The 27,478-nt window shown below is 42.7% G+C and overlaps 1 protein-coding gene across 5 annotated transcripts in view; it reads right to left on the reverse strand.

The window, feature by feature from the left end:
* The window catches only part of BRAF (B-Raf proto-oncogene, serine/threonine kinase), a 108,587-nt gene that overhangs the window by 42,892 nt on the left and 38,217 nt on the right, over positions 1 to 27,478 (reverse strand). For all 5 annotated transcript variants that reach the window (XM_067536173.1, XM_067536175.1, XM_067536172.1 and 2 more), the window contains exons 3-7: positions 25,172 to 25,435; positions 6,080 to 6,183; positions 4,719 to 4,821; positions 2,462 to 2,610; positions 1,185 to 1,304 (exon numbers count right to left, since the gene is read on the reverse strand). In XM_067536173.1, coding sequence (XP_067392274.1) covers positions 1,185 to 1,304; positions 2,462 to 2,610; positions 4,719 to 4,821; positions 6,080 to 6,183; positions 25,172 to 25,435 — 740 coding nt within the window. The remainder of the gene's footprint in view (positions 1 to 1,184; positions 1,305 to 2,461; positions 2,611 to 4,718; positions 4,822 to 6,079; positions 6,184 to 25,171; positions 25,436 to 27,478) is intronic.

Raw genomic sequence — 27,478 nt, forward strand, 5'->3', positions numbered from 1 at the left:
TACTGGATGAGCTCCCCTCTGCAGATTCTCACTCTAGCTCACTGGCAGGGTGTCTGGGGGTATATCAAGTTGGGTCTCTGCTAAAGAGATCTTGTCTGCTCAGGGGAATTTCCTCCTGGTCAGTGTCCAGGGTTGCCTGGGTAGTTTCCGAAGGCACGTCCGTTTTATTGCGGGCCACGGCTCAACTTGTCAACATATACTGGGGTTCTGTGGTGGCCTCTTGGGCAAAGATCCAGTCCAGCTCTTCATAGCATGCACATATGATGGAAGCATTAGCAAAGGTCTTGTTTTTGTCTTTAGTATTTTCAGCATTTCTGAATCAGCTGTTTGGCTTCGGCCCAGCACTGACACATGTCCCAGGAGTACCCCTTCTCCTGCATTTGCTCGCTAGCTGATGGTAGAGCTTGGCATTCCGCTGACTACTGGACAGATGAGAGTAAACATGCTCTTCTCCCCAGAGGGCAAAGCGGTATAGCGCTCCCGGATGGGAACATGCAGAAGTACAGGGCATGGTGGCTATAAAGGGTTTGGTGTCTGTGACTATACCACGAGCTGGCATCGCAAACAAATGCACTTGGGTGCCAGCACTTAAAGAAAGGGGGGACATCCAGTCAAGAGGACCCCAAGGCATCAGTAACCAGGCAGGCCAATCGAGATGTGAAGTAATGTGCATGTGGGGATGGTAGTGGGAGGACTGCCTGAAGCGGTGTTGTTCATCTGAAATGGAGATGTGTCCATACAAACCTTACACTTGTGTAACTCATTCTGAAATAAAGTTATGTTGCTTCAAAGCGGATTAGTTACAGCTGGATACGATGCAAGATAAAGCAAAAAGAGATAATGTGCGTGTGGATGCAAAACAATTTATGCTGAAAAAACCAAAAGATATATCAAAAAACTTTCCAGTTTAGACCAGGTCTACATTACTATAGGCAAAAAGTACAACAACTAAGGCCCCTATCCTGTAAACAGTTATGCACATACTTCACTTTAAGCATTTGAACAGTTCCATTGAAATCAATGGTACAACTGGTGAACTTAAAGTTGAGCACATGTGCGAGTATTTGGAGGACGGCTGCCTAATTACTCAGGTGTGCGGAGAGGCTGTGAAGCAATATTCTGAACACCTCAAGGCAAACAGTACTATAATGTCATGTCATTAAACAGCATGAGTAAGGTCCTACCCAATAGAATCTGAAGGGGGCACTGAAGGGTACGATCCAGATGCGCGAGTGGTCTCTCCTAAGGAGGCCTCCTCCTGCGATATTGGGTGGTGTTCAAAGAACTTGGAGACAAACAGCAAACTGTGAGGCAAGAACAAAAACAAAACAAAAACAAACCTAACTTGTGCAAAACCCAGAAGGTTCACAACATAATATGCACAAAAGGAAAAAGCCATGTATCAAATTCTAAATTTTAGAATAAAGAATGCACTGGCAGACTAACCTGTAAAATTTTCACAAGTTGTTAGTTAACTGCAAGGGAACAAGAGTTATTACCTTGGACACCTTTTTGTCTAAAGTTATTTTGAAATCTTTGAGTGCTAGAAATTGTAAAAACCTAGTTTCTAAGCAGTGTAGCATGCAACTTATTCTTTCATGTTAAATCACAGTCATTTATAAAGAAGATTGTGATGTAACCTTATATGGAAGGTGGTGGTATAATATTAAAAAGGGACTTTCAAATGGGGCTATGACTAGGATAAAATGACGCATCCACATCTCTTGGTTCATCATCTAGAAGTCGCCTGGGGAATTGTGATGAATGCAAGCATAAGCAAGAAGTAAAACTATATTTGAAAAACATATGGAAGCTTTCCCCAATGGGGAAGTCTTTTTAAATGGCTTTACTTGGCTCTGTTGAAACTGAATGGTACAAAGTAAGATCACTACAGATTGAGCAGAAACTTTGGTTAGGAGATCAGGTATGGAACAAATTGAGTACAAAAATTCAAGACCAAATGGTACTGAAGCATTCCACACTTTTCTTGATTCTGCTGGACACTTTTTGCCCAGGTATACAAAAACCACCAATAGATCTTATTTTTCAACCAAGCCTGCAGTAAAACAAATGGCAATTTTACCTAATTGATCAAGAAAGTCCAATGTTATTCAAGACCAAATTAACCGTAACTGGTCTATGATAATACACCTGCATCTAAACACATTTAAGTGAGACACTATCCTTCCCCTGATAAGGAATCTTTGATTGGATAATAGTATCTGTCACTGGTGCAAAGTTTATCTTTCTAAATCAAGATTTCAGCCTCCTTTTCATTTTCTAAGAAATAGCACTGAGATAATAAGAACTATATACTCTTACCACAACAGCTTCGCTATTTTATTTTCTCAGACACTTCTCTTGACTTTCTCAAATACATCTGTCAACTAGTTCTTGTGTCATATAAAGAAACTCAACAAAAGTCTGAATTAAAAAAACCACAGGAGTTTTGATTACTTACTCAAGCTGGTCATAATTAACACACATCAGTGGCACCTCTGTACTACAGCGCTGGTGAAATTTATAACCACAAGTCTGGCATCGGAATCCCTGGAAAAGCAGCTTTCGACAAAAGTCACAGAATGCTAAAGTGAAGAATGTCTTTCGTACCTGTGGTGTCAAAAATAAACAGTTAGATAGGACACTTTTGTAATCTGACAGGGCTCTATGTTTCCATTAAAATATTATTGTCATCTTGCCCTGGAACATATACTTACAACTCTTTTTTTTGATCTTGCAAATATAGTTTTATACACAATAAGCAATAAGTTATTTTAAACACAAAGATCTTATATTTGAAGTAATCTTAGTTATAAAGAATTAGGGCCTCCTCTCAACAGCTTATCAGACTAATATAGACACGATACAAAGTACATTGGGTAATAAAAATGGAAAAAGAATTTAGGCTAAAGTTTTCAAAAATTGTGTGGCTAAAGTTAGTCACCTAAATCCATATCTAAGCATCTAGATAGAAGTAGCTAGATTTTCAGAGGTGCACATAACCATGCTTCAGGAGCACAGAGGCATTTGGCACCTTTGATCACATCACTTTATTTAGCTGCCTAAATATGGATTTAAAGCAGCTACCCTTAACATTCAAGTTTGAACATTTTGATCTTTAGCCTCTAAGATTTCCACCATCAGCATTAATATGCATCACTCAATGAGCAATAAAGAAAATTGCTATGGGACTGTGAAGCAAAAGTCAAAAGTACCCTGTGTCAGAACTATAAATAAAGAATCCCTACTTCAAAGATATATGACTCTTATAGGCATTTAACCTTAAGAAAAATTAAAAAATATATAGGTGAAAGAAAACACGTCAAAGATATTTAAACAGAATGCCTCAAAAAATCTTGTAAACAGTGGATTTGAGGCCTGTTTTAGAGGGTTTTGTTTGTTGTTTTATCTTTATCAGCAGCAAGATGACCCTCCTCCTCAAAAATCAGAGGATTGGAAATATTTAAATAGTTTATAATTCGGCTTGGAGGGTTTAGATTTTTATCCATAAACGTCAATGTCACTGCCCACATAAAACGGATGAAAAGCTATTTCCATCAACAATGATCTCAATTTACAAATAGGCAAAGTAAAAAAAAAAAAGTTGCTTGAGAACTTTATTAGAGTTTGATTTAAGGATCTTTACCTTGTATATTTTGACATATGATGTTGACAATTTGTGTCTTAACAGTCATGAAACTTTAATTTTCTGAATCTCAACATCTACTACCATTAGATAATTATTGTCTGACCCATCCCATTGACTGAAGACAATTTCCTGCAACTGTGAAAATTTAACTTGATAAAGATCTAAAAAATAAACATCGCTATTATCCATCAAAATTATTAAAAAAGAAAAATCAAATTCTGCCCAACCTATTTACAATTTTGTTTACTAAAACATGGAAATGTTTGTAGTTTTTAAAAAAGAAAAAGTACACATGGCACCACACTACAGGATACAAAACTTATATTCTATTTTGGCTCTCCACCTTAGAAGCATGACTAGCTTAAAATTAACACAAGAAGGATTTCCTACAAGTAACAATCAAAAGTTTAAAAGGATGCTGTCCAGAAATTTTTATAATAGCTTTTTGCAATCATTTAACAGTCCACTGTTTGCATAATGCATCCTAAGCCTGAAAATAAAATAGCTTTCATTTAGATTTTGCCCTTTTCCAGGTGATAAATGTTATTTCCAAGACCATGTATGGACCTGGAATGATCCAGAGGGGTTCTGTTTAACAGCTTCCACTCATATAGCATCTTATCAGGTCAAAACATATTTGTGCACCAGCATCACTGATGATGTCACCATAGCTCTGGGAATATGGTTCGTTAGTTAATTGCTGCTGCAGAGTCAGCAGGGGAGCACAGAACACATTTTATAGATACAGCTATACAAAAATAGTGGATTATTATTACCACTCTGCAATGCAGTGGTGATTTAAAAACCCTACATTCATAGATTTCAGAGGGTTTCTCCTACTAGAATATGAAAATGTTAAGGAAGGTCAAGTTGTGTTTATTTTAATGTCAATTATCTCAATAAGATTTGGTTCACTTGAGCCTTTTCAACTGAAAACCTCTCATGCAACAACCTTCCCCACCACAGATACAAATGTTTGTTCAAAAACAAAGTTATTTTGATTTAAAATGTTCAAAAGTAGATTTAACTCTAGTGAACATTTTAGACAGTTCATAATAAAGGTACATACAAAATTGTGTGTGGTAAGCGGCACATTCTCCAAGACTTCCACGTGCAACTCCTCTCCTGTGAGCCAGGAAATGTCAGTGTCCCAGCCAATAGGCTTCTTCTCTCTGAAGTGTAAACAAGCCCTTTATGGTTACCAACCTGCAAGCCCTTGCAAACGTTTTGTTATGCTGGAGATGTGAAAAGTTGTTATCGAGGGGATAGTGGTATTGTGGGAGGTTTGCTGTCCAGTCTTCCACTGTTAGAAATTTAAATGGCAAGAAATTAATCTGAGTTTACCCCCAAATAATTGCATCACTCTAGGACAAAAGATGCACTCTTTTCTTTAAACCAGCTTCAGCAAAGACAACGGCAAAGAATGGCTGACCACTTGGGTCCAAATTGATGGGTACTTTTCTATCCAGTCAAAGAAAAAGAATGCTTGTGTGACAATTTGTCCCCATGTCGTATGCAATGTTGTTGTAGCCATGTCGGTCCCAGGATATTAGAGAGACAAGGTGGGTGAAGTAGTATCTTTTATTGGACCAATTTCTGTTGGTGAGAGAGACAACCTTTCGAGCCATACAGACCTCTTCTTGGGAAAGATACGCAGGATGTCACAACTAAATACAATGTCAAACAGATAGTTTAGCATAAGAAGTTAGCACATATTCATCTTGAATGGTCCCTTAGAACACGTGCTAATTACTTACACTAAACAATCTATTCAACCTTGTATTTAGTTGTGACACCCTGAGTACATTTCCCAAGAAGAGCTCTGTGTGGCTCGAAAGCTTGTGTCTCTCACTAACAGAAAATGGTCCAATAAAAGATATTTCACCTCTCTCATTTATCCCCGTAACAGACTTTCAGAGGGCTTACTAATTCAGGGAATGGTAGGATTTTAAATAGAAGTTTAAGGATGGAAACTCATTTTAAGAGCTATTCATGTAAATCCTGCAACCAACTGAGTTTTACTTTGAAACCCTGTTCAAGTAAAACCAATTAAAAGAAGTTAAAAATTCAAAACAACCCTACTTTATAGTTTATAATTAGATGTTTTCACATAGTTTAGCAGCTAAAACAGCCCTCACAGATAACAGCCTGTTGTATTCTGTTAAGTGTATCCTAGGAGGAGTGGTGTTTAAAAGATTTCCCCATAAACTTTTCATGTGTCATAACCGTCTAGCACAGTTTTGTGGCCATCACCCCATATTTTGTGTTGGCCCAAACCATCTTAGCACAAACTAAATAGTTTATTCTGAATTTATTGAGATTGATCTTTACCATCACAGTGTTGGATGGAATTGGCCCATTCCGGTATACTCCTAGAAAGAACCCCGATAGTGTAAAAAAAAAAAAAAACCCACACCACACAAACCATACCCATCTTGTATTCTGTAAACAGCACAGCACTCTGGGATAAGACCCCTCATCATCAGAGCTTTCTTTAGACTGTCCCGGACTGTCACTCCACATCTTGCTGGAACCTGCAAGGTCAAACATAACAAGCATTAGAGGAAGAGATTATAATTTACTCTCATCTAATGTTCCAGTCCCTAAAGAGTATACAAAATGTTCAAAGCGCCACAATTTTCACTTTTACAGAACTTCTCAGAATCCTAAATAATAATTTACCAAAGTACTTTGCACATAGTGGACATTGTGTAAACTGCATACAAACCAGACTATTATGAATTCCATATCAAACCAAGCTCAGCTGGACATGCTTCCACCTAAATTTCTAATGACGTTTCAGAGAGAAAACTTGACCTGACTACGGGTGACCTTCTTTCCTTCTCATTTTGCAATAGAGATGGCACATAGATAGGTAACTAAAAGCTATTTATACATATGATCATTTGAAGAGGTTGTACTGCAATTAAGTGGAGTGATGTGTCATTTGAAACTAAAAATAAACAGGCAATATGATGAACTAGCTTGAACTGGACTACGTGCCATATGTTTATAAAATTCATTATGATAGATAATAAAATAAGATACAAAAATCAAAAATGGAAAATACCAACTTCAAATCTAGTCATTTTAAAAAGAAAAAAAAAGAATAGCAGTGTCAGGTAACATCCGTCCTTGAGACCCAGCCAATGTTTGTGATTCTACAGACACATTTTCCTATTTGTAAAAAATATTTTTCTTTCCCCTTTTGCATTTTGACTCACATGAGCAAACAGGAGTAGCTGAATACAGAGGAAACAGATTAAAACTGACCAAACACAAAGTATTGTGAAATGCACAAACATTGAATATAATTTTTCCTCTAATCTCTTCCAGTCACCATGATCATAGGTGTTTCCAGTTACAGTAGGTAAGCTTTAAAAACCCCCAAAAAACAAAACAAAACTGTGATTTTTAGTTGACAGCGTTGTTTAAGCAATCAAAAAGGATACGATATATTAAGGCGGCTTAACATATTAAATACTGCCATTTTAATACAGAACACAGTGTTTCCCTTTGCTCATGTATATACCAGTTCTTTCCCTTCTGCTCATTCCTGCTATTTTACTTTTTGTACAATGAGCCTTTCCAGACTAGGAAATTCCTCAGCCTTAACCAACCAAAAAACCAGTCAGACCACCTGAAATGTAATTATTTATAACTTCCCAGGGGCCTGATCCAAAGTCCACTGAAATCAATGGAAATCTTTCCACTCACTTTAAAGGACTTTGGATCGGGGTCAGTTAAGCAGCTAACACTTAAAAATTCTAGGTGTCTATAGAAGCCTGTGTCTCCTACTTAAGGATAACTATGACAATCATGTTTCAATTGTCCTTGTGAATGCCACTTTACTGATGACAGATTATATATTGCATGTCTACGACTCTATGTGTATGCTCTCCTAGTAGAAAGAAATGGAAGAGACCTTCTTGGTGATGGTCTCTTAGGGCTTCCACTACTACTTCTGCAGAAACTATTCTACAGACAAATGTGTAAAGTTTCTCTCGCTATTCAGCCTAGACTTGCCCTTCCACAAATTCACTCCATTCTTTCAAAATATACCCTTTCACCAACCTCCCCCTCCATAGTGTTTACACCCCACCCTTCAATTATTTGTAGAATTATGTTCTCCTCCCCAGGCCCCACATAGTTGTTACTTAGCCAAACTGTTACAGGTGGGGCTGGTAGCACAGCCTATTATTAAGGTTGTCAAACATTTTCCATTGTAAGACCCTGTTTTCAGGTGCTTATAACATTGCTAAACTTCAACAGTTTGGGTTGAAATTTTCCATGCTGGGTGTCTGTCTCAGACTGATTCTTGTTGGAAAATTTCAGCCAAAATGGTTTAGCCATTTCCAGCTAGGGAAAAAATACATTGTGCCCACGTTAAAATTTTTTTTTTTGAGACCTCTTCTTTGAAATGCTCTAGCTTTGGACCAGGGACATGAAATTTGGCAGGGAGCAGCCTTTATACCAGGGCTGTGCCTTTTGCCATCCCTGTGAAAACTCACCCAAATTAGGCCAAGTTATAAGCCCCTGAAAAAAAAAATCACAGTTCACACACCCACTCAAGGCGCTTTCCTCACAGTCTTCCCCAGACATGAAGTATCTACATTTTGTAGCAACTATTAATTTTATTTCACTCCTCAGTTCCTTTTGAGAAATTAATAAATATTAACTAAATCTTATTGCAGGACTGACGCACTGCACGGTTAATGTTTTGCCATGATGAAAATTGACGATTTATTCCTACTCTTATTTGAGTTTAGTCATCCAGCACTCTCATAATATTTCATCCACTGCCTTCTTCATTCTATTCAGCATAATGGTAGCCAACGCTTGGCCCAGATTTAATAGAAGTAGCTCTCTCGTTCGTGCACTAAGATCACCCTTTTTTTGGCAAATGCCATGCTGATACCATCTTTCCAGTCTTGTAGCACTTGTCTTTCACCCATATTTTGTTAAGAGATTTGTTAGCTATTCAATCAGAATTTCACCTCCTACCTTTAGTACCTCTGCTTGAATTCTGTCAACCCCAGCAGCTCTCCCCTGTTTGAAACCTTCGATAGCTGCTTTAATTTAATCAGATGTTAGTGGTCCCGCTTCTATTTCTAATTTAGCGTTGGCATTTCTCTCAAACCTGTGCAGCAATCATCCAGCTAGAACAGGTTCTGAACAAAATATTCACTCTTTGACAGATAATTGAAAATGCTACTGCTTGACAAAAGCCCATCTTAAATCAACTTTATCAAATTTAATAAAGAATTAAATGGTGTCCACAGAGAGACTCTGTGGAACATGGCTAAGGGATAACAGACAAGCTGATCAACATAAGGAGTTCATATGATGGAAGTAGACATGCAATTAGATCAGATACAAGCCTGGCTGAGTGGTTCGATATTGTGACTGGTGTTAGATAAAGGAGAGTGTTAATACCAATCCTCTACATTAGCAATAGAGTGGGTGATAAAGCAGGCAACAAAAGGCATGTGTGTGGTGCACAATAGGTTAGCAGAGATGAGTTACACAACCTTGAGTTTGCCACCGACATTACTGTACTAAGTATGATGTGGAACGGAATGATTGCCTTTATACCAGAAGTAGAACAGGAAGCAGCAAAAATTGGATTGAAAACAAAAGCAGAGAAACCAAGATTATGAAGGTAAGAAATTGGATAATAGATGCAAAGGTGTATATAGAAAATAAATCAAACAGGTAACAGAACTCTTCTATCTGGGGAGCATGATGATATATGAAGGTGACTGCGATAAAGATATTCATATAAAATTAGGAAAAGCAAACACCACTTTTAGAAGGTGGAACAACATCTGTTCATACAGAGGTCTCCAAACTAAACTAAAGCCCAGATTATACTATGATTGTACTGAGACCATTATTGAACGGAGCAGACAGGCGGCTAACAAAAAAAGAGACCGGAGGCTGCCCATCACAGATGGCTGAGGAAGATATTACACATTATATGGAAAGAAAATAGCAAAGAAAGAAGTCTCAGGTGGTTGGGACATTTACACCATATGGAAAATGGGAGACATGTTAAGCAACCATTGAATTGGAGAATACAAAAAGGGAGGAAGGCCAAGGAAGAACTGGCAGAAGACAGTGACAGGATACTGAAAGAACTGGCATCACCTGGGAAGAAGTACTACAACTAGTGGGTGACTACAATCAATGGAAGAATTGAACTGCCCCATGTGTCAGTAGCACAGGACACCCTAAGGACTATGGTAAGGTCATCCAGCAATAGCCTGGACAGATCGACAGCATAAGATCTACTGAAGGATTAGTGCAGTAAAATCAATAAGTTACAGGTGCATTCTACCCAGTATGTTCACATTACATATATCAGGCAAATTATAACCAACAGTATTCAGGTCCATTTTACAAGTCTTCATTGCCACAGATTGCCACAGATTGCAAGAGAACTCCATTTTCAATATTTGATTGATAAATATGTGGGGAATTGTAATTGGATTAATCTGATTAGGTTCTGTCAGTCAAAGACAGGGTGGATAGTGGTAAGAAACTAATTTATTCAGCTGTCTGAAACTTCCAAGGAGGAAGAGTTCCTCACACTTGACAAATGAAACTGGTAGGACTACTTGAATGCCTATAGAAACTCAATGGTTACTCTGTAGCAAACTTTGAGGCAAATCAAACTCACAACACAAATTGCAGAAAGTAATATGCAAATGTGGAGTCAAAATAAGACAAATATATCATGGATAACTTAATTATCTAAAGCTTGCTCAAAAAAATTTAAGAACACAATATCAGAAAGGATCCAATTATGTACTGCATAAAAGTAACCTATGCCAATCACTTATACTGGCAAAAGGTAAGATCTGGTTCTCCCAGTTTCCACACCCCTGGAGAAAAAGAGCAGATCAAATGGTCCTTTTACTGTAATTAGAGGGCTGGTGTTCTAATTTAAGGAGAGGTGTGACAAAAGTCAGAACTGAGTAAAACAAGGTTACTTACCAATAACTGATGTTCTTCGAGATGTGTTGCTCATGTCCATTCCATTATAGGTGAGTGCACGCCACCGTGTACGGTTCCTGGAACTTTTTTCCCCTTAGCAGACCCCGTAGGGCCGGCTCTGGTGCCCCCTGGAGTCCCGCGCACATGCCATGGTATATGAGGCACTGCTGGCCCTACGCCCCCCTCAATCCCTTCTTTCTGCCAACTCCGGCAGTGGGGACGGGGGTGGGTTGTGAAATGGACATGAGCAACACATCTCGAAGAACTTCAGTTACTGGTAAGTAACCTTGTTTTCTTCTTCAAGTGATTGCTCATGTCCATTCCATTATAGGTGACTAACAAGCAATATCTTGGAGGTGGGTAGGAGTTTCCGGTGAGCTGCCGTCCGCACAGCTGTGCCGAATCCCACGTCCTCTGTCGCGTGCTGGGCGATGGTGCTTGAGCTGTGATTGTGCGCTGTGATGGTTCCTGGAAGGGACACCCTCGCCTGCTGGTCCCAGAACTTGATGCATGATGTAACCCGCGAGGAGATGCCATCTCCTCTCCTCCTCCGAACTGTGCGGTTTGGAAAAACATGGGGAGAAATTTATTTCGGTTACAATGAAATTGGGAAACCACCTTGGGCAGGAAGGCTGGATGCAGCCTCAACTGCACCTTATCCTTATAGAATACTGTATAAGGGGGCTCTGAGGTCAAGGCTCTAAGCTCGGAGACTCTCCTAGCTGAGGTAATGGCCACCAGGAGGCTACCTTTCCTGAAGGCACGAGCAGGGGGCTTGAAGCCATGGGTTCAAAGGGGGGCCAGTGCATCTCGAGAGGACCTGGTTGAGACCCCAGGGAGGTCCCAGGTCACAGACCTGCGGGTAGAGCCTCTCCACCACCGTGAGGAACCTGACCAACATGGGGTGGGAGAGCAGCGCTCTCCCTTCTGGAAGAACATCGCCACCACGTCCGGGTGCAACGGCCAGTCGTGGCAGGGTAGGAACGACTTGCTGAGGCTATCTGCCTCGTCGTTCCGCACTTCCGGGAGTCCTTGCAGAGGGCCGAGGGGCGCTCTCCCTCCTGCCTGTCTATGCAAACCATGGCTGCGGTGTTGTCCGTCAGCACCTGCTCCACTCAGGCTGTCGGGAATCGGAGGGATACCTCATACACTAGGCGAATGGCCCTCACCTCCTTCACATTGCTGTGCAGGAGCTTCTCCTCCTCCGACCAGAGCCCCTAATTGCCTGGGTTGGCGCTGATACAGGCTCCCAATCCTACAGCGGAAGCGTCAGAATTTAGGGTGACCGACTGGACCAGTTCCTTGAACGGAACACCTTTCTTCATTGCCCGGTGAGTCTGCCACCAGCAAGTAGGCCAAAGGGCAGGGCTAAACTATTTAACTGTTGTCCAACCCCCTGGAGCACCCCTGTTAGGGGACTGAGGACAAGCTGGGGGGTTGATTCCTACTTCTGAACCCCCTATTTCTGTCCCTATTTCTATAGGGTTGAAATGGCCTATACGGACGCCTTGGATGCTACTGCGCCTGGGGCAATCTGCCTGGAAGCCTGGGGCGTGTACAGGTCCAGGGAGTGACGCGTGGCTCTGGAGTCCTTCAGACCGTGCAGCTTTGCATCGGTCTGATCGGAGAATAGGGCCAACCCATCGAAGGGGAGGTCCTGAAATGACTGCTGCACCTCCTGGGACAGGCCCAAGGATTGCAGCCACGAGCACCTTCTCATGGCAATGGCGGAGGCTATGGCCCTACCCGCCGAGTCAGCAGCATCACTGGTTGTCTGGAGCGCTGCCCCAGCCACCGTGATTCCTTCATCCAGGATGGCGGTAAGGTCTGCAGCCTGGTCCTGGGGCAGGGCCTCAGCAAACCGCCTGAGGGAGTCCCACAAATTAAAACTGTATCTACCCAGGAGGGCCTGATGATTGGCAATCCTGAACTGTAGGGCTGCCGTTGAATAATTTTTTTTCCCAAACAAATCCAGCTTCTTGCTGTCTTTGTCCCTGGGAGTGGAACCTGGCTGACCTTGCCTGTCCCTCTGGTTGGCTGCATCTACCACCAGGGTTCCCGAGGCCAAGTGAGTAAACAAATACTCAAACCCTTCGGTCGGGACATAATACTTTTTCTTGGCCACCTTTGACGTACAGGCAACCGAGGAAGGGGTTTGCCACAGGGTCTTTACAATTTTGAGGACCCTGTCGAGGACTGGTAAGGCCACCCTTGCTGGGGCAGCCGTCGCCAGCACATTGAAGAGGGTGTCATCGGCCTCCTCTAACTCCTTCACCTCCAGCCCCAAGTTAGAGGCCACCCTCTTGAGGAGCTCCTGGTGCGCCCTGAAATCCTCCAGTGGTGCCATATAGTCCCAGGAGACTGCCTCGTCCAGTGAGGAGGAAGAGGACTGCTGAGGTGCGTCCTGCAGGTGTTCCCTCACCTGACGAAGGGATGCACCCGTAGAGGATCCCTCCATGGGGTCCAACTCCTCGTCCGAGGAGTGGTGTGTATGGGCCTTCTCCTGAGCCGGAGGCACAGACCGAAGCCCCGCTGACAGGATGGATTGTGGCCCCTGTCCCAACTGGATTCCCCATGGGGCCCAATAAGGCCATTGCTGTAGCTATTGAACCTGGGGCCGAACTGGGGCTGACGGCGCCACTGGCTATGGCGCCTTGTGGGGGTGTCGGCTGTCCCAACGACTGTCCCCCCTGTGGGACCCCGAGCCACTAGACCTGCAGTGCCGTGCATGGCCTTGGTCCCGGGTTCTGCCCGGTGCCAGGGACCATTCTCTTGACCCCTCCAAGTGAGAGGATGACAAGGACCGCCTCCATCGCTGTGAACGATGCCGGTAAGTATAGGTGTATTCCAAGGAGCTCAAGGTACTGGAGCGCCATCTCGGCACCGAGGACTTATGGTGACCTTTGGTGACCGAGACCGGCGCTGCTCCGAAATCCACGGTGCCAACCCTGACTCCGGCGACTGGGTTCCGTGTCGGGGACTGCACGATGCGGGATCTTCACATGGTGACCAGGTTCCGCGCCGCCTCGGTGCAGGGTGGCCTCCCGGTGCCGAATCCTGCGACGGTGACCGGGTTCTGCGACGCCTCGGTGCGGGCTGTGCGGTGCTGTGGATGCAGAGCCGGAGCTGTCTGAGCATCACCTGGCGGACCTCAAACGGTGCCACCTCTTGGCCTGCGCTGTCTCCGGTGCCGGGGACTGATGTTGGCGCCGAGAGGGAGACTCTGCATCCTGAATCAAAGCTGGCTGGCTTGACTACACCGACCTGGAGCGACTGCTGGGGGAGCGTCCTCACTCTACCGCTGGTGGCCGTTCAGTGGGAGATCTTCCTCCCCATACCGGGGATCTCCACTGCCCTTCGGGGGGACCCAATGCAGGTTTGCCCCGGGACACCGGCCCCTTCTCCCTTAGGGCGGGGGGGGTGTGTGTGTGAGGTGGCGTGGGCAAGGCCAACAAGCCTCTTGCCGCCTGAAATGCCTCTGGTGTCGACAGCATCGGCAGGGGCACTTTCCCACTTCCAGGAGTCAGGGGAGGCTCCCTCCTCGGAGATGCAGGCACCGGAGAAGACTCGATGGGTCGTGGCCGGTGCATTTCCGCACTCGACCCTGCCCATACCGATGGCGCAAGGGAGTGTCCACATTCCGCCTTTTCTTCTTCGGCACCAGGGACATTGCTCAGTGCCAAGTCGATCCCGGTGCCTGTGGTGCACTCTGCACCGAGGTGACGCTCGGTGCCGTGGAGTGGGACAGCTTGGACACTGGGTGGAGCACTGCCTCCATGAGCAGGGCTTTTAACTGGATCTCTCAGTCCTTCTGGGTCCGCGGTTTAAAAGCCCTGCAGATCTTACATTTATCCTTCCTGTGCTCTTCCCCCAGGCACTTAAGGCACCGATCGTGGGGGTCACTAAGCGGAAAAGCCTTCCCATAGGAGGCATAGGGCTTAAACCCAGGCAACGGGGCATGGCCCGGCCACCCTATGTCCCTCAGGGACTTCCTATCTAACTACACTTACCACCACTTAACAACTACTTAAAACTAAAGTACTTCGAATAACAAAGAGTTCAAACAAGGGGAATGGCACTTGCAGAGAGCAAGGCTAGTTCCAGCAACCCTCACGGGTGGAAAGAAGGAACTGAGGGGGCATAGGGCCGGCAGTGCCTCATATACCGTGGCATGCACACGGGACTCCAGAGGGCACCAAAGCCGGCCCTACGGGGTCTGCTAAGGGGAAAATAGTTTCAGGAACCATGCATGGTGGCGTGCACTCACCTATAATGGAATGGTCATTAGGAATCACTCGAAGAAGAACTAACAAGCACTGTTGTACCTAGGCAGAACAGAGCTTATATTCCTGTTTAGTTTCTGGAATTCCTAAATGCCTTGGGGATAAAAGAAAAATCTAGGAAACAGTCCCATGTTGTCCGGTATTCTGTAAATATTGCATTGCTTTTGTTGTGATTCACTTGTGTTATTTTAAATACACAAACCTATGATACAGTATTTATATACACACAAAATGGTGGTGATCTGTTAAAGATTTTATCGGTATAAGTGTGCAATGATTACTTTGCAGATCTTCAGCAATATCATAACATCTTTATACACTGGTCTTGAGAAACCCCACTAAACTCTGATGAACAGAAAAACTTTCTGTTCAAGCATAATGTCTGCAGAATCTAAGCTTTCATTATAAAAAAAGTTTCTATTCTTTACGGTGGAAGAAAATCTTCCAAACAAACAGCATATATCTACACTAGAAACGTAAGTCAACCTATATTAGGTCAACTTACAGCCACCGTAACAATGATTGTGATGGTTCATGTCCACCCTAACCTCCTGGGGCCGGTGGTGCACGTCCTCACCAGAAGCACTTCTACCAACCTAAGAAAGGCACTGTGGTGAGCTGAGGGCTCAGACTCTCAGCTCCACTGGCGGCTCCTTGCCAGAGCCCAGCTGTGCCACAGACTCCCAGTGGGCTGTCCCCACCCCTGCTCTTTGGAGGGAGAAGCCACCCCTGGGTTTTTTGCCCCGGGGAGCAGGGTCCAGCTGCCATGGCTTGTCTCCAACCTCCGCTAGGAGAAAGCCACCCAGCTCTCCAAGGAAGCAGGTAGCTTCCTGGCTTTCTTGTCAATTTCACAATTCCTGCTGGGAAATTGACAAGACATCCAACAGCATTGTAAGGGAGGCAGTGTCTACACAGACACTGTGCCGCCCTAACTACACCCGCATAAGCCTTAGGCCACCCATGGAGGTGAAGTTATGATGTTGGTGTACTAGAGTACTTACATGGGCGGGAGGAAGGCTGTAGCATAGACACTGACATAATTAGGTCAACATAAGCTGCTTTATATCGACCTAACTGTGTGGTGTAGACTAGCCCTGAGTGTAAACTGATGTAGTGCTGTCCTAAATCTCCAGACAGCCCAAAAGCCTCGATTCTCTCATAAGGTTTCCCCAAGCAGAAGAGAGTGAAAACTATGGGAAGTGGCAAGGGCAAGCAGCACTGGAGGGATCTGTTAGAGGCCACCACCTCGTTTGGTGGAAAGATGGTAGTAGGATGTCCATGCTCTATCACTACCTTTGCAGAAGTCAAGAGACTAAATGGGGGAAATGGAGTGAGAAAGTATGTTCCTTCCCCCTTCCAGTAGCCAAAGGAGGGTGGGGCAAAAGAGATAGACTTTAAATTCAGATTAAGACCAACAGACAATACAAAAAAAAAAGGAAGTCTCAAGTAAGTTTCAGAGACACCACTGCTGGTTCAAAATGTAGCAGCCTCACCCATTTCCAGCAGCCTGAGGTTGGCAGGAGGAGGGGGAAGCAGTTGGCTTTGACAATAGGGCCTCATGTCTTTCATCTCATTCTGAAGCTCGGGATGTTGATCTGTCCCTAAGTGTCCTGATCCAACAGCCACTGAAGTCAGTAGGTGCCCTTTCACTGTCTTCACTGACTAGTGGATCCGGCTCATGATGTCTGGTAAAGTTTCCAGGCCCCAAGAGTGGATCCCTCAAGGGCTATATGTTAGAATGGAGGTGGGCAGAGTTTGAAGAGATTGATGGGATGAATTAGAAGAGGGACAGTATATATTTCATAAACAATCTATCCAAAAGGGATTAAGGTTAGTTAAGTGTGAGATCCCCCCAATGTAAAAACTGATAAAAAGCAAAAGTCTGCTAAATTACATGACACCTCTTAACCAGACAGCATATTTCCACCGATGAGACTGACTCCATATTTTCACAAGGAACTTCTTTCATCCCCTAGCCCAATACAGCTTAATCTTCTTGGCAGTATAGTACAAAACCTCAATAAGCAAATATTCAGCATTGACATGTACATATGTTAACCATCTGATGGGTCACTAAAGGCATGTCTATAGATCAAGGGAAGGTGTGACTAGCACAAATAGGCATACACCATGCTTTAATTTAGCTTGCGTGGGTAACAGTAAGCTAGATGTGGTGGCATGGCTAGGAACCCACATACATACTTTGGTTCCCCAGCCAGTTTAAACTCTACTCACTAGTCCATGCCACCTTGTCTATACTACAGTTGTTACCTGGGATAGTTAGATCAAAGCTAGCAGGGATATGCCTACTCATGCTATAATTACACTTTGAAGTGCTGTGTAGGCATGTCCTAGAGGAAATATAAGGTCATCACTAAAGTTTTGTTTTATGTGAGGAGATTAATATTAATGTGTAGCACTTCCTTATCTGCTGGAGAGTGAAGAAAGTTTTTTTGTCAATGCTGTGTCTTAAAATCAGTGGGAATATGCTGGGTGGTCATTAGCATATAGCTAAGAGGAATCCCATAACTTGGCATTTCCTTGCTATTAAAATGGGGAGTGGGGGGGATGTCATTTAACCAACCAACCAACCAACCAACCAACCCTTAACCTCTTTTAAACTAAGTTTGTCTATGGAATTTCTTGGCTTTTTAAAATGGTAAGTGTAGGTGGAGTGATAATACCCTATTACAGAATACAGTACAATATACTAAGTGTAGCCCCCACCCCAACGGGGTTGCAAGAATGCTGTGCTACATGACATTTCGTAAGTTACACAGAGTGCTAAGTGTCTTACACTTCAAAAACATGACTGAAAGCATTTCAGCGGCTAGGATCTATAGTCTGGGTCCTCACAAGCACGGAGATGCACAGCTCAAAGAGGATAATTTAGCAGAGCTAGGAAAAAGGTCCTATTCTAGGCTCAATGGTGTAACAAATAGTTCCTATCTTGTCCTGTAAGGGGCATCCCAAGAAGGATTAGGGATACTCAGATTTAGCACCTTCTGTCTAAATCTAAAAATGGGAGACAGCAGTTACCTTTACCAGAAGCATCCCTTCCTTCCCTTCAAGATAAAATGTCCATCTTTACTGAGGACATAAGTACTTCCTCAATCCCCTACTGCAGTTTTAGTCCTAAATATTACAGAGGAATTTAAATTATGGGAAATGGCAGCCAGTTAAGGTAAAGAAAAGCTGAATATGATAGAAGAGATAGGAGAGAACAATTGTTAATATTAACTTTAACTGCAACCTAATTTCTTCAAATGTGCATTCATCACTACCTGGCTATATGTAAAGCCTAAGCAAGCCAGCCTTTTATTAACAACAGGGTGCACTCCGGTTTGGTTCAAACCAAAGTGATTTAAATCACCAATTTTCATCATGATTTAAACCATTTGTTTTAATTGTTTTGCCTTTGTGCTTTAGTTATTTCCCTACCGTTGGTTGCTAACCCTTAAAACATGTTCATTTGCAACTAAGTATACCCTTTATATTAAATTTGGTGCTTCTTTTTGTTATCTAGGAGGACCCAATATATTTATACACGTTTATGTAAGCCAATATATAGTTTAACTTATTCACAGTCTTCATTTTTACATTTTTTATTGCTAGAAAATGATGAATGATACATTTCTTATTTACTACATGATTTTTTTTTTTTTTTTTACTTGTGATGTCTATCAAGCTCTATTTGGATGAAAATTCACATTCAATTAAAAATGCATAAAACAGCATTTTAATTTTTATTAAATAAAACTACCTTATCTGTGTTGGATATATAGGGAAAAAGTTTTACCAAAACACATTTGGATCTAAAACTGATTTATTAAACAAAGGAAGTATTATCTGTAGTTAGTGAACTGAACTGATTGTTTCTGGTCACCATGTCCTTCAAGATTTTAGAATTAGTAGATCTTACCTCCTCACACTTAGTTCTTGTTCATAGATGGGAAGAAGAAAACAAGCTTTCATGGTTTTTCAACTCTCAATCAGTTTCTTAGCAAAGAACTAGCTGAATATACTGAACCTAAAAAAAACAACTCTCTCTACACCTGCAGAAGAGGCTATTGCTATCAAAAGCTGGTTCAGCACATCATCAAACTCTGGTTCCAGATGCTCAGCCAGTGACTTCCAGCAGTTCAGTGGTTAGACTTTCTTTAAAACTTGGCCACAAACATTTACTACTTATTATTTTTGTATTTAATGTAAATCATTTTAATAGATTATAAATTTGGGCCTTAACATAGGTTGTATCATGAGGATGAAGGCAATCAGACCTAGCAGTCGGAGGAGGAGTCGGGCTGAGTCATGTACTAGGAAGTCAGAGTCCACGAGGGGCCAGAGGGCGAACTGAGAGTCAGGTTTCAGGAGGTAAGCAGGGTCAGGTTACCCAATTAGGCTGGACACCAGGTTACAGATAGCAAATAGTGAAGTTGAGGACAAACCAGGATTGGAAGCCAGAATCTAGGATCTATTGCAAGCAGGATTTGGAACAGAGATAGGCAGATGGTCTGTGCTATTGCTCAGATAACTCCCCTTCTTGATTTATATACTGGTATTGGCCAATCAGGGAGTTGCTGGGGGCTGCTACTTCAGTCTTGCTGGGTGGTAATTCCTGCTGAGCCCAGCCTCACAGGGCCTTCCCATGGGAGCCCAGCCTAAGCCTGATGTGGCAATATGCAGGCGTCAACAGGCCAGAACTCCCATAGTCTGAGCCCTACAGGTTCTAACATCAGGCCCCCCTTCAGTGCTGACCCAGGCTTGTCCTGGGTGAACCTTATTCCAGGGGTGCATTAATCAAAGGGATTTATTAGAATCATAGATTAGGGTTGGAAGGGACCTCAGGAGGTCATCTAGTCCAACCTCCTGCTCTAAGCAAGACTAACTTTAGCTAAATCATCCCAGGCAGAGCTTTGTCAAGCCACAGCTTAAAAACCTCTGAAGATGGAGATTTCACCACCTCCCTAGGTAACCCATTCCAGTGCTTCACCACCCTCCTAGTAAAAAACTTTTTCCTAATATCCAACCTACACCTCCCTCACTGCAACTTGGAGACCATTGCTCTTTGTTCTGTCATCTACTACCATTGAGAACAGCTTAGCTCCATCTTCCCTGGAACCCCCTTTCAGGTAGTTAAAGGCTGCTATCAAATCCCCCCTCATTCTTCTCTTTTGCAGACTAAACAAGCCTAGTTCCCTCAGCCTCTCCTCATAAATCATGTGCTCCAGCCCCTTAATCACTTTTGTTGCCCTCCACTGGCCTCTCTCCAACTTGTCCACATCCTTTTTGTAGTGGGGGGCCCAAAACTGGACACAATACTCCAAATGCAGCCTCACCAATGCCAAATAGAGGGGAATAATCACTTCCCTCGATCTGCTGGCAATGCTCCTAATGCAGCCCAATATGCTATTAGCCTTCTTGGCAACCAGGGCACACTGCTGACTCATATCCAGCTTCTTATCCACTGTAACTCCCAGGTCCTTTTCTGCAAAACTGCTGCCTAGCTCGTTGGTCCCCAGTCTGTAGCTGTGCATGGGATTCTTCCATCCAAAGTGCAGGACTCTGCACTTGTCCTTGCTGGACCCCATGACAGGACTTGCTTTAGCTCTAAGATTCAAACAGCTTGGCTTATTTAGCCTAACCTAAGGCTGAAAGGAAATAGGATTGCTCTCTATAAATATATCAGAGGGCTAAATACCTGGGAGGGAGAGGAGTTATTTACATTAAGTGCCAATGTGGACACAAGAACAAATGGATATAAACTTGCCCTCAACAAGTTTAGGCTTGAAATTAGATGAAATTTTCTAATCATCAGAGGAGTGAAGTTCTGGAACAGCCTTCCAAGGGAAACAGTGGGGACACAAAACCTAACTGGCTTCAAGACTGATAAGTTTATTGAGGGGATGGTATGATGGGACTGACTATAATGGCATGTAGCCCATCTGCAACAGCTTGTGGCAGATGTGTCCAACGGCTGGTGATGGGACACTAGATGGAGAGGGCTCGGTGTTACTACAGAGAATTCTTTCCCAGGTTTCTGGCTGGTGGGTCTTGCCCACATGCTCAGGGTCTAACTGATGGCCATATTTGGGGGAAGGAATTTTCTCCCAGTTCAGACTGGCAGAGACCCCGGAGTTTTTCACTTTCCTCTGCGAAAAGGGGGAACGGTTCATTTGCCGGTTTAAACTAGTGTAAAGGGTGATTCTCTGTAACTTGAAGTCTTTAAATCACAAGTTAAGGACTTCAGTAACTCAGCCAGAGGTTAGAGGTTTATTACAGGAGTGGGTGGATGACATTCTGTGGCCTACAATATGCAGGACGTCAGACTAGATGATCATGATTGTCCTTTCTGACCTTAAACTCTGAGTCTATGAGACTGGATCAGGATTTTGGATAACAAGATATAAAACCTTTTGCCTCTAAATTGTATTCTGGCTTATGTATGCTGAAGTGGCTAAAAGGCTAACTATCTAAGGGGTGTTTGATGATTTAAAAACTGAGCTTTTGGTGTTTATCCAATTCCCAATTAACAAGTTTGCGGACGACACTAAGCTGGGGGGAGTGGTAGATACCCTGCAAGGTAGGGATAGGATACAGAGTGACCTAAACAAACTGGAGGATTGGGCCAAAAGAAATCTAATGAGGTTCAACAAAGATAAGTGCAGAGTCCTCCACTTAGGAAGGAAGAATCCCATGCACAGCTATAGACTGGGGACCGACGAGCTGGGCAGCAGCTCTGCAGAAAAGGACCTGGGGTTAACAGTGGATAAAAAGCTGGATATGAGTCAGCAGTGTGCCCTGGTTGTCAAGAAGGCTAATGGCATATTGGGCTGCATTAGGAGGGGCATTGCCAGCAGGTCACGGGAAGTGATTATTCCCCTCTATTCGGCATTGGTGAGGCCGCATTTAGAATATTGTGTCCAGTTTTGGGCCCCCCACTACAAAAAGGATGTGGACAAGTTGGAGAGAGTGCAGCAGAGGGCAACAAAAATGATTAGAGGGCTGGAGCACAGGACTTATGAGGAGAGGCTGAGGGAACTGGGCTTGTTTAGTCTGCAAAAGAGAAGAATGAGGGGGGATTTGATAGCAGCCTTTAACTACCTGAAAGGGGGTTCCAGGGAGGATGGGGCTAGGCTGTTCTCGGTGGTGGCAGATGACAGAACAAGGAGCAACAGTCTCAAGTTGCAGGGTGGGAGGTCTAGGTTGGACATTAGGAAAAAGTTTTTTACTAGGAGGGTGGTGAAGCACTGGAATGGGTTACCTAGGAAGGTGGTGGAATCTCCATCCTTAGAGGTTTTTAAGCTGAGGCTTGACAAAGCCCTGGCTGGGATGATATAGCTGAGGTTAGTCCTGCTTTGAGCAGGGGTTAGACTAGATGACCTCCTGAGGTCCCTTCCAACTCTAATATTCTATGATTCTATGAAATACAAGTCAGAAAAGCCATATTCACAACTGACAGCAATTGGCATCTTGTTGCTGGTTTCAGCTGATGCATGCAGGACTGCACAGGCATAAAGGCTGAACTACCTTCACTTTTAGAAAAGCATTAACAGGCGTGAGGCTTATACTACAACTTTCTCTGTTGTATGTTCTGTAGACAAGAACTTTATTCACCAGAGTTGTCAGTCTAGCAGCTTTCACAAACAGTAAACTCATTTTTATTGAAGTCTCAATGTAAAGAAATACATTTATAAGTGCAATTGCTGAGCTGTTAGGAAAGTGGTGCAGAACTGCATGGGAAACTTCAGACTAAGAGAGTGAGGAGTGACGGTAAGAGTGGATACAATGGACAAACAAAATGCGATCAGCTGTTTACAATACTCAGTACACTAATCAGTTTAGTTCATTGGAGGTCTTCCTGACAGATTTACGACTCATTCGTCATGGATCGGTATTTCTTATTTTCACTTTTGGCCAAAGAAACTAACCAATAAGGATGGTTATTCTATGGTATCATGAATAACGCTCATTAACTCTCAATTGGGCTCTTTTTCAAAGTTTTCCAAATACCAAATGCACACTTTCAGAGGTCCTCAAACTCCTTCACTGTATGGACTAGATTTTAGATACATTTTCTCATGAACCATCGTCCAAGACATTACTCATCATCCTTATGGGCAACTACAGGAGTTAAGAGTAAAATATTTTTAAAAACATTACCCTTAGAATATCTTTTTTAGCTCTCCTTCATGCAACCAAGTTTTTTGTAGGTGTTTTTTTCCCCAAGCATTAAAAGGTTAATTTAAAAAAAAGTTAAAAGTCGTTTCAGGCACTAAAGCAGCTCAAGTTTCCATGCCATTTTTTGTGGCTTCAGTTACGTTTTCCTATTTTTAAAGTGTTCCTCCATCGGTGGTGTGCAAAAGTCGCACAAAAAGCTAGAAAACTAACTACACACAAAAACACTGTTAAATGCACAACAGTAAACAGTTCAAAAAGTACAGAAAATACTTCTCTAATCTTGCATTTTTTCCTCAAATAGTAGATCCATGACCTAGCACAGGTGTCCACCCTCCACACCAGCTCTCACTTCCCCAGGCAACAATCTGAGGAGTGGGATAAGGACAGCAACAGCAGCAGCATGAAGGAAGCAGTCTGAGATAGTGAGCAGACAGTCAGCAGCCTGGAAGAGATGGTGGCCCAGTCACAGGGAGAGAGGTGCCAGCTGGGATTGCAGGAGGGGGCAGGACTAGGAGAGTGAGGGCATGGGGCTGGAGTTAGCTAACCAGGGTAATGATTGGTCCACAAAACAGACAAAATGTAGCTGGGTAGGTCACCTTTGGAAAAAGTTTGGGAACCATTGTTTTAGGTGATACTTTTAACTATCAGACAGACACGGTGGGTGAGGTAACGTTTTTTATTGGACCAACTTCTGTTGGAGAAAGAGACAAGCTTTTGAGCTACACAGACCTGGAAAGCTTGTCTCTTTCACTAACTAAACTTGGTCCAATGAAAAATGTTACCTCACCCACCGTGTCTATCTGATATCCTGGGACCGACACGGCTACAACACCACTGCATACAACTTTTAACTACTGACGTTTAAATTACAAAAAAAAGTCAAGCTTCTGCCTGAAATTTAAGTTGACAGTTGCCCCATAAAGAACAAATGTACATAGTTGATTATTTTCTCTCCCCCCGATCTGTTTTGTTCCTCTGTATCCCATACACATGCTTCCTCCTCTCCCTTGAAGATACTCCCCAGCTACTTACTTTCTACTCCCTTGGACATTTCTCTACTACCAAGCAATTCCAGTTACATTAGCAGGTCCTGGCAGCTGCAGCCTCAGGATAGCCAGTTCCTCACCTACTACTCCTCTGTAGCAATAACCCCAAGTGGATGCAAAAAAGGCTGGCTCCACTTTGTTTCCTTCCTGCTCCCTTCCTGCTTTCACTAGTGCCAAAGCTCTTATTGGTAATGAAGAACCTGGAATGTTTTGTAGAAGTAATTGGAAGCAAAGAGGAACCAGCATTAAGACCTCCATCTGTCTGTAAACCACCAGCAGTTCAGAGACCACAATTTGGAAACCAACATTACCTGCAATACACATTATATAGAAATATAACACTAATCTTCCACTCCCAAAATAAATATACAGTGAAACAGCATTACTCAAAACTAAGTGAGGGAAAAAGCTATGCTGACTATATTTGTTTAATTGACAGCCAGAGGATGTTGTGAAGGTCAAGATTATAACAGAGCTCAAAGAAAGAACTAAATAAGTTCATGGAGAATAGGTCCCTCAATGGCCATTAGCCAGGATGGGCAGCAATGCAAAACCATGCTTTGACGTGTCCCTAGCTTCTGTTTGCCATAAACTGGGAATGGGTGACAGGGGATAGATCACTTGATGACTACCTGTTCTGTTAATTCCCTCTGAAGCATCTCGCATTGGCCACTGTCGGAAGTATAGCTGTTCTTATGTTCTTATGACTTAGATTTAATTTTTGATAACTATTCTCGACATCCATTTTTGTATCACTCTTGAAGAATTAAAGTTTTGTCCCTTCTGTTGCATGTAACAGAATGTTAACACTGAAGATTCATTGTATAAAACAATTCGTGTATCAAAGTTGAAATAACTGGCAGACTTTGGCAGAATACAAGAATTACATTACACTTCTGGCTTTATATGGACAGATACGTTTTTTGGCGTCCAGGTTTGATTAAAACATGGAAAGAGGGAGACAGAGGCACAAAATAATTAAGGTTATGAGCATGTATGCAGGGCTGACTCACCACTGTTCTCTGTTTGTTGGGTAGGAAGACTCTAACAATAGGTTTTTGTGGAGACTTGGGATTATTCCGTGACAGATCTGTGGGGTTCTGATAAACTGAAAGGGATAAAGGTGCTACAGAGAGGCTAGAGGAGGAAGATGATGTAACTGTGTCTGTTGATGCAGAGCTGGAGACAGAGAAATCAGTTCCATTCCCCATGGATTCCAACAACTGCTGTTCTCTTTGTTGTAGAGCATCTAGCTTGCTGGTGTACTCTTCATAGGCCTGTAGAGGGGAAAAGGTTATTAAAAATCATTTAGGTATCTTGGATGCATAAGCTGCACTGAGTGTGAATTTGTAGCCGTAACACCTTAGGCAGTAATTACTGGAGACCCAAGTTACACAAAATTAAGCCTAATCAGTTCTTCCCAAAAACGGGAACTACAGGCAGCTGCTATTGATTTGTTAAGACAAGCTGATACTGAACCAATACCTCATATTTTGATGGGTATAAAACCATCATGACTATCAACTCCAAAACAAAAGCTCCAGAAAATCCTCTGAAGATACTGCTGCACTTAAAACAAAGTTTGCTGGTTACTTCATTGAACTATGCTACTATCTGATTATTCCCTTGGAACTAGAAACAAACATATGCAGTGTAAGAATAAGAGGGAAACAGAAGTTTGCACCTGGAGTATATACATGTTTTAGTATTTCATCATCATCGAGAAATTACAATTTGAAAAGTTGCTAATAACTGTAGAATAAAAGCGTGAAGCTCAAGTTACAAAAACTAGTTGTGCACTACATTAAACATGATTCTTACTTTTTAAACTGTCGAGCAATTTTAAAAAATAGTTCTTATTTTCACTCTACGTTGTTATGCCCCCTCAGGGATTCATGAATAGCATTTCTTTACCTCCTGATTTGGTCTCACTTTTTTCACCATTGCTGGCTGACAAACTACCCTGTTTACTCCTCGGTTTGGATGCCAGCACAGCTCTTAAAACATACTTTAGTTAGAATGTGCATCAACTCAGAGATTTTCAGCAGGACAAACAACTGCAAGGACAGAAGACAGTTTTTAAAAGACTGTATTCGGTAAGCACATGGTGAGTTAAATATTTTCAATCCAGTGCATTTCCACCAGATAATTAAAGCTAGCTCAAAATTTGAATCCAAACTATTTGACAGTGTCCCTTAGTTAAAAAACTGAACACCATCCTTTGAATAGAACAGTTTTTAAATCTGGCTATAAAAAGATGTTTTAATAGACGTGTACAAGAATGGAAAAATCATTCACTGGGCTGTGGATTTTCCAGCCTGATGAAGACAAGAAACCCTTAGAACAAATATGAAACCTGCAATCAGGCTCATTTTCAACCAAAATATGTACTATCATTAGCCTAGCTTGATTTGCAACTAGAATGTTGAACTCTGCAGCCACCTCACTCTGTTGGGTGTGTTAGTTAATACCAGCATTAACATTCAGATTAGTTGCAAGGATTGTCTGAGTTTTGGGTTTTAAAAATGTATACACAAGTGCATGCTCTGCATTTTACAGAGAAACAGAGAGATCTCTGTCCCAACAGCTTGCCATCTAAATAGATTGAAAAGGATAGAGGTTTTCCCCTTCAACCCCCACATCAGATATCAAGACTGATGTCAAGATGCATACTGCCTGCTTTGAATATTAGAGGAGCTTCTTTGTTGTAGAAACATTTAAAAATTTCCAACTATGCCCAGGTGTGGAGAAGGCATTAGCTTTCATTAGAGAGGAAAATTAACACTTTCAATGAGCCTGTCACAAGCACTGCATTTTTGTATTTCTCCTTCAAAGCTGCATTTGCAGGTTCAGCTAACCATTCTGCCTTCGTTGAGCAAACAGTGGTCTTCCTCTTCCTCATTATCAGCTTTTACCAACTGTTCAGGATGGAGATGTGTTCTGAATCTGTAACATCATTCCTGTGCTAATAGACTGACAAAGAATTATGACATCACTGTGGGATTAAGAAGAAAAGCCAATCAAGAGAAAAACCAATCAAATTCAAATACTAAATCTCAAAGAACTCAGAAAAACTGAAAAGGAGATGATATAACATTTATATACTGGAAACGGGTCTAGCGCTTCACAAACAGACTCCAAATTCTGCCCTAAATTATGCTCAACTGTCAAAAACGGTTATTCCAGATTTACGCAGGTGTAACTGAGGGCAGAATTTGCCTCTGTGTATAGAAGATTTACTTTTAATACATGTTTCTCTCTGGCTTCCTGAAAAGTGGAATGTTTTGCCATATATAATTCCAGTAAGAGTTATACACAGA

This window comes from Emydura macquarii, unplaced genomic scaffold, assembly GCF_026122565.2.
Source record: "Emydura macquarii macquarii isolate MOO-44397 ecotype Brisbane River unplaced genomic scaffold, CSIRO-AGI_Emac_v2 contig_3530, whole genome shotgun sequence".
Classification (NCBI taxonomy): Eukaryota; Metazoa; Chordata; order Testudines; family Chelidae; genus Emydura; species Emydura macquarii.